Genomic DNA, 10,471 nt, shown 5'->3' on the forward strand with positions numbered 1-10,471 from the left:
ATGTGCACGCGCTTCTGGCGTAGTATACGCAAACGCCGTAAGGGGAAATCAGTGAAAAGTCCCGGATGAGTTTGTGCAAGCAAATGTAATCTTTTAGCTTTAAATCGGTTTAAACAATCAGGATACACGCAAGTAATTACCATTTTGAATAGCCGCTATACCCACAGTCTCTGTGCACTGTGGAAACAATGAGTGTCGACATTCATGCGACAGATCGCTTCCGGCGTTTGCGTATTCTACGCCAGAGCGCGTGCACATGTGACGTGACTGATGCCAAACTCGTGCACATTACAGATGGACGTGGCTGTGTATCAAAGGTAAAAAATGATATAAATACTGTTCAGTTTCTCACAAAAACCGATCGTTTCGTGTCTTAGGACATCAATGTATCGTCACGAGCCGCGGGGTGTAATTTGGATTTGTCTGTGCATGTTTTTGTTTACTTTTAAAGGTTTGGTGCCCATCCACGTCCATGATAAGGCTGGCAGACTGCACCGGTTTTCATTAAAAATCTTCGTTTGTGTTTTTCTGAGGAAACAAAGTCACCTACATCTTGGATGCATTGGGGGTAAGCAGATAAACATCAAATTTTCATTTTTGGGTGAACTATCCCTTTAAGACTGTTGCTGTCATACTCTGTCAAATGCAGCTTTACAGAGCTCAATGGCTCTGGCTCAAGCTGTGATATAATTAAACTAAATCCTACTGACTATTTTAAAAAGGGGGCGTGGCTGTTTGATATGACCCACCCTGTCTTCCTGTTTCAAATGAAATTATGTCAACATACAGAATAAAGCTGTAAGTTTCAAAGCACTTCAGTGGACCTTTAAGGGTGTGTTCACACTTGTCATGTTTGGTTTGACTAAAATGAACTCTGGTGCAATTACTCCGTTAGTGCGTTTCATTTGAGTAAGTGTGAACGCTGCTATCCGAACCCTTGTGCACACCAAACAAGCAGACTGAGATAGCTAAAAAGATGTGTCGGTCCGCTTCCAAACAAACTCTGGTGCGGTTCAAATGAAATATGAATGCAACACAAACCAAATACTTCTAAACGAACCAAAAATAGGAAGTAATTACAAGATGCGATGCTATGTAACAATTTCACAAAGAGAACAAGCGGTGTATCCAAAACAAAATGAGCAAATGTGAAGCAACGAGGAGTTAACGTGCCTTTTTATGAGGTCTTTGTGAGTTCGTAGTTGGTGAAAATAAAATCCTAGTACACAATGAGCACGCTTAGTTCAGTAGACGAAATATAAAACTAATATATTAGTTCCGCCACGAAATATACGTCATTCATCCCGACCAATCAGGTTGTGAAAGTATAACTATCAGAGGTGGAACCAAGTCATTGTTTTGCAAGTCACAAGTAAGTCTCGAGTCTTTGCATTCAAGTCTCAAGTCAAGTCCCGAGTCAAGACAGGCAAGTCCAAGTCGAGTTGCAAGTCCTCAACTTTAAGCTTCAAGTCCTAAACAAGTCATTAGTGCTATTTGCCCAAATTAGTGTCTCTGTATTAATTACTACAGTAAATTTAAAGTCAATAATAGTCTATAGTAGGTATAATTATAAAAGATGATAATATAATAATCAGTGGTGTTTCATTGAGGAATTAACCTAATTGAATTAATAATTTATTTTAAATCCACTGTTTCATTTGTTAACGATTTCAGTGTTGGTAATGAATCAGTTGAGTCAAATATTTAATAACTTGCTAATACATAATACAGACATCCAGTTGAATTTCATGCTGTCATGGAGGCGAGCACAATGATAGTAATAACCATGGTGCTTTGTTATTCTACATTCAAAATAAAATGTTAATATTTTAATAATTCTAGAGGTTGAGTTAATATGTCGAGTTTATAAGCGCTTTTATTAGGATACTGCTGTTTCAATATACATCAGCGTTTCTTCTTCTTCTTATTATAAGTGGTTTAAAGTGATTTTGTGCAATTTAAATGTCTAAATCATTAAATATCCTGAACATTATGTGGATAAAAACAATACAAACGCTCACCAAGCAAGCCCCTCTCTGGCTCAGTGCCAAAAGCTGCGCTAATCATATCAGTGTGATCATACGCTTCAGTAACCAGCCTATATTGATCAGAACTTTTTTTAGAAGGTAGGCCATAAAGACTTGCCAAGTCACAGGGTTCAAGTCCAAGTCAAGTCTCGAGTCATTGCTGTCAAAGTCTAAGTCGAGTCGCAAGTCTTCTGTGATTATGTCAAGTCAAGTCACAAGTCATCAAATTTGGGACTCGAGTCTGAGTCAAGTTTCGAGTCATGCGACTCCACAACTCTGATCACTATGCCTTTAGGTTCGGTATCTTTAGGTTCGCTTTCAAAAATGCCAGTGTGAACGCTAAGCGGACCAGGACCAGGACCAAATGTATCATTCTCTTTTTTTGGTCTGAACCAAATGAACCAAACAAATTGAACTACAAGTGTGAACACACCCTAACAACAACAACAACAACAACAACAACAACAACAACAACAACAACAACAATACTGATCCAACCAAATTTTAGAATACTGAACTGAAAGATATTCACCTCTTTCTGGCTTCTTGGTTCTTCTGTACACTATTGTTTATAGATTTAAGAGGCTCCGTGGGCGTTCGGGGGCTAAAGGAGGTTTTTACAGTTGTAGTCTCTGGTGTCGCAGTTGTTTTTGGTGCTGGTGTCGGAGTTGTTTTTGGTACTGGTGTCGGAGTTGTTTTTGCTGCTGGTGTCAGAGTTGTTTTTGGTACTGGTGTCGGAGTTGTTTTTGGTACTGGTGTCGGAGTTGTTTTTGCTGCTGGTGTCAGAGTTGATTTTGGTTCTGGTGTCAGAGTTGTTTTTGGTACTGGTGTCGGAGTTGTTTTTGGTTCTGGTGTCAGAGTTGTTTTTGGTTCTGGTGTCAGAGTTGTTTTTGGTTCTGGTGTCAGAGTTGTTTTTGGTGCTGGTGTCGGAGTTGTTTTTGCTGCTGGTGTCAGAGTTGATTTTGGTTCTGGTGTCAGAGTTGTTTTTGGTTCTGGTGTCAGAGTTGTTCTTAGTGCTGGTATCGGAGTTGATCTTGGTGCTGGTGTCGGAGTTGTTTTTGGTGCTGGTGTGAGCTGAACTGCTGGAGTAGGGGTAGCAGATAACTCACGAGTCGGTGTACGGTCATTTTTATTGGCCAGCCAACTTAGTTTAGATGCATTAGGCGATAAACCTGCTTTTCCAGTATCTCCACCTGATGCATTCTGGTCAGTCTTGCTTATAAAAGGGGACGCTGTCTTCGGTGGAGTCACTGTGAAGTGTGTAGGTGGGATGTTCAGAGGCTTCTCTGTGCTTGTGTGCATCTTGCAGATAAAAGTGCCCACTTCTTTTCCAGGCTTGTAGGTGCCAGAGAGAAGAATAGTGGAACACTCTTTGCATCTATTGAATAGAGAGGTCATAATTAACAAAACAAGCTTAATTTTAATCCGATCATGAAAAGACAGTGTAAATGCCTTTCTAAAAGCATCAAGAGACTGATGGATCACTCCCTTTCAGACAATAATAATAGCCGCCATACAGCAAACAATTAAAGGAATTTATAAAACAATTTTAACTGACAGGCAGCTATAACAAAAATGTTTCCCACATTACACTGCTCAACCATTAAACCATTATGATGATAATTTAAGCATTATGTGCATGATTCACTGGTCATGTGAGACCTGTCAAAGGTTTGGAATAATTAATTTTTTTTTAATTTCTCTAATTATCACCAAGCCTGCATTTATTTGAATAAAAATACAGTAAAAACTGTAATATTGGTATCAACAGAATTTTAAACAAAAATGTTTTCTATTTTGAAATGTATTCCTGTAATGCAAAGCTGCATTTTCAACATCATTACTCCAGGCTTCAGTGTCACATGAGCCTTCAGAAATTGTTCTAATATGCTGACTTGGTGCTCAGTTATCAATAATTATTGGCCTGTAATAATTAATAATGGTTCCTAGTATCAATGTTAGAAAATAGCTTTTTAGCTTAATATTTTGTGGAAACATGATTCTTTTTGGGGGGGGATTCTTTGATAAGAAAAATCTAAATCATTAAAAAGAATCTATATTATTTCAAACTTTTGACTAGTATTGCCATTTAACCCCATTTATATATTAATATTAATTACTGTATTTTCCCCCTTATTTTTAGCTAACATTAATGAATAAACATGTAATAGATAAAAAAAATAGAACTGGTTATGATTTAAAATCTTTTTTAATAATTTCAAACTTTTGACTTGTATTGCTATTTTTATTTACAGTATATCTTAATATTTATAACTATATTTTCTCCCTTATTTCAGCTAAAAACTTTTGATTAAATAAAACTAAATAAAAAAACAACAACTTTTGTCCAGTATTGTTATTTTACTTTATTTATATATTAATATTTATTACTTTATTTTAACTATAAATTAATTCATTAAAAGGCCCAATAGATTAAAAAAATATAGAACTGACTTACTTAAAGCAGTTCCTGTGGTACAGTTTCCCATCTACTAGGTGGCGCTGCACAAGGTGAACATGTTGGTTGCACACACTACAACTGCTGCTCAGAGTTGATTTATTGGCACGTTCAGCCAAAACTTCTCTCTGGAAATGAAACAAAAAAAAACAAACAACAACAACAAAAAAAAAAAAAAGGTCAATCATGCATGAGTCACTGAGCAAACATTACCTCAATCTAGAATTTGTTTAAAGCAATATTTAACAAGTTACCATATCAGAATTATGCAACCCAAAACAAGGCCTGTTATATACCCATACGTTTACATTACACACATTTCAACAGAAATACAGAACTGCCTAAGTTCCTATGTGAGCTGACAGGTGTCAGATGAGTCATGTAGTGTACCTTATTTTCATTTGCCGGTTTAGGCGTATTGTTCTCTGTGGCGGGTTTAGGCGAGGCAAAAACTTTAGCCGTCACAGGTTGGTTCTTCTTCTCAGAAGGCGCTTCATTAGGCTCTTCAGATGGCCTTTTAATCCCACTCATACCTCCAACTGCACATCCACACATTGAAACATTTTTAGCAATGCTAAACAGAGTCCTAATTAAGTTTAAAAGTGAAGGGTGTAATTTCTGTACCACTAGTGGCACTAAATGCAACTGCAAAATGTAATTTACTACTGTCTGTAGTGTTGTAAAACTCCTACGGTTTCACATTTAGCTATAATTTATATTATCCCGCGTGTTATTTTGCATTTAGCACTGACCTGAGTAAGATATTTCACATAAAAGACGTTTACACATATTCCAATAAAGAAAATAATAGTTGAATTTATAAAAATGACCCTGTTTAAAAGTTTACATACACTTGATTCTTAATACCGTGTTGTTACCTGAATGATCCACAGCAGTGTTTTTTTTAACTGCCCACAGTTCTTCAGAAAATTTGTTTTTTTTAGCCTTTTTGTGTATTTGGACCCTTTCCAACAATGACTGCATGATTTTGAGATCCATCTGAGGACAACTGAGGAACTCATGAACAACTTACTTACAGAGGGTTTTAACGCTCACTGATGCTTCATAAGGAAAAATTACGCATTAAGTGTGAAAACTTTCTGAATTTCAGGGTAAATTTAACTTATTTTATCATCTGGGAAACATGTAAGCATCTTCTGTAGCTTCTTAAGGCTAAATGAAAATAATGTGATATTTAGGCAAAGTAAGAAAAATGTACACATCTTCATTCTCTTTAGAAGTTTACACCTCTGGCTCTTAATGCATCATTTTTTCCTTCTGGAAACAACAGTGAGCCTCTATTGTCCTCAGTGTGAAAAGATGATTCTCAAAATCATACAGTTACTGTTGGAAAGAGTTCAAATACACAAAAATGCTGAAAAAACAAAGAATTTGTGGGATCTAAAGGATTTTTCTAAAGAACAGTGGGCAGTTTAAAAAAAAAAACACAGCTGTGGGTCATTCAAGTAACAACACAGTATTAAGAATAGAGTGTATGTAAACTTTTGAACAGGATCACTTTATAAATTCAACTATTATTTTCTTTTGTGGACTATATATTTAACATATTTAATGTGAAATATCTTATTCAGGTCAGTACTAAATAAAAAAATAACATGCATTTTGTATGATCCCTCTTATTTTGGTGAAATAATTAACATTTTGCAGATTCTGCATGGTGTATTATATTTCTGTCTGAAAACAATCAACTTTTGTAGATTGGGTGGATAACAGCTATACAGTGACAGTACTGATATTTGTTAGGGGTGTGTGTTTATGTCTTACTAGGAGAGCGTCCATGGAAATAATTGTAGTATTGGGACACATAGGTCAGGATGCTGAGGCGATCAGGCACTTTCAGAGCCACCATGTCTTCGGCATCCAGCAAAGCAGGTATACCCAACTCCTTCTCTGCCACCTCAAAAGCCTAGCAAAAATAAATAAATATAACACAAAAAAAATAAAAATAAAGTGAAGGGTATGAATTACACAAGAGGGAAACATCTGTTTGGCAGAACAATTAGAGGACTTCCTATTAAAAGAGTTTTTTAAATGTATATACCTCTATTATTAAGTGCTAGTTTGTTTGATATCTACAGGAAGAACTTCAGTAATACAAGTCGTTGATAAATATTAACTTGGAATAGAAAATGAACTAGACCATAATATCCAAGTGCTTTTCACAAATTAAACAACTATATTAAACTAAGTTTTGAAGTTTTCGTTTTGTTCGTAGAAAGTCTGGTCTGTATTACACCATTCATAATAGTGTGAATGTGTCACTAGATCAGCTTTTAGCTCATGCAGAGTTCACAATGTTTCAATGATGAACAGTTGGGCAAGAGTTTGTCATTTGTGGTGATTTTCCATCCAGAGGCATTGAGTGGTAGAACTATAATTCCTCTATGCCATTATACACACACAAAAATGTGGACTTGGCCTGGATTTCTTTAAGAGAGAAAAACTTCCATCAAAAATAAACAAGCACAGACATGAACAAGTAGAGAGAAAGAGAAAACAATCTAGATAAAATCAAGAGGAATAAAGGGGCAGGCATTTCTCTGTAAAGTTTCATTAAAAAAACTCACAAAACAGGTCATGTAATTCAAAAAACATCAATCGAAATATAAAAACTGAGAATCACTAGAGATCATATAGTTTAGAGACTTAATTTGTTGTACACAGTGTATCTGACATATTTTCTCACATATAGCAATGAGAGCAGACATTGCCTTTGCACTCTGAAAAATGAAACGTTGAACTCTCAGTCTGTGCCAGCTTAATGTTTACCTGATACTGAATCTCCACCCTGTAAACCATGCATTACTTTAACACTAGTCTTAACACTTTCATTTTCACTATCTTTGTCACACGTGCTCTGTTTGGAGAGAAAGTGCCACCCCTACATGCTCACAAAGCTCTTCATTAGCATTTCTTTCCCAGCACTTTTCATTATATGCCTTTGTATTCTCTCTTTCACAACAATCCCCTTTTTTGGACAGCATTCCTTTTCCGTGGAAACAGGAACTTAAGAGTGTGCAGATGATGATTTATAATGGTCTACAGCAGCACAACATGTGATTCAGCTGTTGCAAAAACACAAGAAACCACAAAAATAGGCCTCGAGTATGTGGATATGTCACATCTTAACCCTGGTCAACCACACAGAGGGTCAAATAGCTCTAGGAAACTCGCTAACTGTTAACATGACGGGGTTGTGATCTTGATGGAATGAAGGCATTTCCCAGAAAACTTAAAGCAGATTCAGTTCTTTTGCTCTACTATTCTGAAATGAAGGACCAAAATCTTACAAGCTAAGGCCAAGGAGAGCATTTTTATGCCACAAAGGACTTTTCATCACCCATACACCAAAATACTTCTCTGTAGAACCAATCATGTTTTTTAACCTCAGTAGTCAACTGAAAAACCATATGGAGAGTAAAAATGGTGCCAAATGTTAATCTGTAAATTCATTCATGTTGTTGATGATCAATCTGAAGGGCTATTTGTGACTCTGGACCACAAAACCAGTAATAAGTGTAATTTTTATTAGATTTACACATCAATTTATACAAATTGAGATTTATACATCATCCGAAAGATGAATAATAAGCCGCCCATTCATGTATTGTTTGTACAACTACAAAATCTGGAATCTGAGGGTGCATAAAATCAAAGTATTGAGAAAATCGCATTTAAAGTTGTCCAAATTAAGTTCTTAGCAATGCATATTACTAATCAAAAATTATGTTTTGACATATTTATGGTGTGAAATGTACAAGATATCTTCATGGAACATGATCTTTACTTAATATATCTGATTTTTTTGTATAAAATAAGAATATACACTTTTGGCCCATACAATGTATTATTGGCTATTTGCTACAAATATACCTACGACTGGTTTTGTGGTTCAAGGTCACAGTTGTTATTAAAGAAAAAGTCTATTGTTAACTATTATGAATTAATTCATTTCACATCACATAATTCACATCAAAATTAAATTTGTGTTGGTAATGGCAACTATAGAAAGAAGTGATGAAAGTTATCAAAGAGATGTTTTATAAAGTGAACATTCTTACCCGTTTATTGTTTTCGTAGATATTTTCCTTGCTCAAAGAGTCAAAGTCTCTGCAAGAGAGCAAACATTTTGAGACAAGTGTGCAGGAGTGAACAGAAATGGGATTTCCCATGCCAAATATTAACAATATAAAACTAACACTAACACAAACACAATCACAAGCATGTCATGTCAACACTCAAGTTGCAGACTTTCACTTGAAACAACAAGAATGTAAGTAGTCTAATGTTGTTACTGGAGTCATTTGGAGTATTTCAAGCAAAAAATCGGCTGCCTGTAACCTAAAATAGGTATTAATAGTTTTGTCATCCAAAGTTCTGAAAGTTCCAACATCCTCACTCTAAGTACTAATTTGAAATTCTGTTCTAGAAGTTAATATATTCTTATATTAAATTTTAGTGTAACATAAGTTATAAATTCAAAGTCTTTTAATCATCTCATTTTAAGTTCCAAGTTACTAAAAGTGCCAATGTTTTCTTCTTAAATTTTTAAGTATTGCATCTTAATGTCTAAAAGTGACATTGTTTTTCCTAAGTTACACATTTCTGCACTCTAAAGTCTAAAAGTTCTAATGTTCTCAGCATGTTTTGACAAGTTCTAAACGTTCTAAAGTCTGAAAACGAGCTATAAACCATGAACAAACTTTACGTTCGAATCTTGAGAATTTTAATTTTCGTCCAAAGTTCAGAAGCTGCGTTTTCTCAGCACAATGCAACGCCAAATCGCGCTCTCGTTTGTTGTATGGGGGTTGCTACTTACATCAAGTCCGGTCTGTGTTTGTGAATTAGAGCGCAGAAAGCCAGACCGTCCCGAAAAGATGTGGTCATGTTGGTGATCGAGACGTCCCGGTATCCGTCACACCGGATTTTGCACCACTGTTGAAGCGCCTTTACAGCAGCCATGGTGCTAATGCGATTGAATCCGGGACTAGGATTTTAAACCGAACGCGAAATCTGAAATTGCCTTCTTCCAGTGTGGTGTACACGCATACGGAACGCTGAATTGTGAAACGCTTTTGGTTTTCGCTCACGCACACCAATGATCTCACAGTCAGCTGTCCCAATGGAGAAACCCCTGAAACTCCTGAAAAGAGGTGTGACGTCTTCATGGGTGGAGTTTTAGATAAACGCGTTTAAAGGAAGGTAATTTCATGTTATCTAGATGATATAGGCCTACTCCATGGTACAGTGACTCATGTATCATTGCAGTAGGATGGTAATCTTGGAAAAATCTGTGAATGTCATTTCAGTATTTACAAAATATTAAACCAAGCGCACTAATTTTGTTTTGACTTTTATAAATGGATGTATTAAGTAGTTTCCACTCAAGTTCTATAAATAGACACACTACCAGTCAAAAGTTTTTAGACAGTAAGATTTTTGATGTTTTTAAAAGCCTGAATTTATTTCATCCAAAATTCAACAAAAGCAGGAATACTGTGAAATATTTTTGCTATATAAAAAAACTTTTCTATTTGAATATATTTTAAAATGTAATTTATTTCTGTGATCAAAGCTACATTTTCAGCATCATTACTTCAGTCTTCAGTGTCACATGAACCTTCAGAAATCATTCTAATATTCTGGTTTGCTGTTCAAGAAACATTTTTATTATTATTATCAATATTTACAACAGTTGAGTGCATTTTCTTTCAGGAATCTTGGTAGGAAAATCCAAAGATCAGCATTTATCTGATAAAAAAATAAAATAAAAAATGCAACACTACACACTATACCATTTAAAAACTTGGGGTCAGTATAATATTCATTTTTTATTGTATTTTTGTGAAAAGAAATTATAGAAATTAATACTTTTACTTAGCAAGAATGCTTTAAAGTAATTAAAAGTGACGACAAAGACATTTATGTTACAAAAGATTTCTATTTTAGATAAATGCTGTTCTTC

General features: G+C 35.3%; 1 protein-coding gene across 1 annotated transcript; it reads right to left on the reverse strand.

The window, feature by feature from the left end:
* Window positions 1-2,555: 2,555 nt before the first annotated feature.
* micall2b (mical-like 2b) lies at window positions 2,556-9,596 on the reverse strand. Its single transcript, XM_073842682.1, has 6 exons — window positions 9,326-9,596; window positions 8,568-8,616; window positions 6,271-6,412; window positions 4,876-5,024; window positions 4,486-4,613; window positions 2,556-3,405 (listed from the first exon to the last, which is right to left on the reverse strand). The coding sequence occupies exons 1-6, from the start codon at window positions 9,466-9,468 to the stop codon at window positions 2,556-2,558; spliced, it is 1,461 nt and encodes a 486-aa protein (XP_073698783.1). The 5' UTR covers window positions 9,469-9,596.
* Window positions 9,597-10,471: the final 875 nt, after the last annotated feature.

This window comes from Garra rufa, chromosome 6 (assembly GCF_049309525.1).
Source record: "Garra rufa chromosome 6, GarRuf1.0, whole genome shotgun sequence".
NCBI classification, from domain to species: Eukaryota; Metazoa; Chordata; class Actinopteri; order Cypriniformes; family Cyprinidae; genus Garra; species Garra rufa.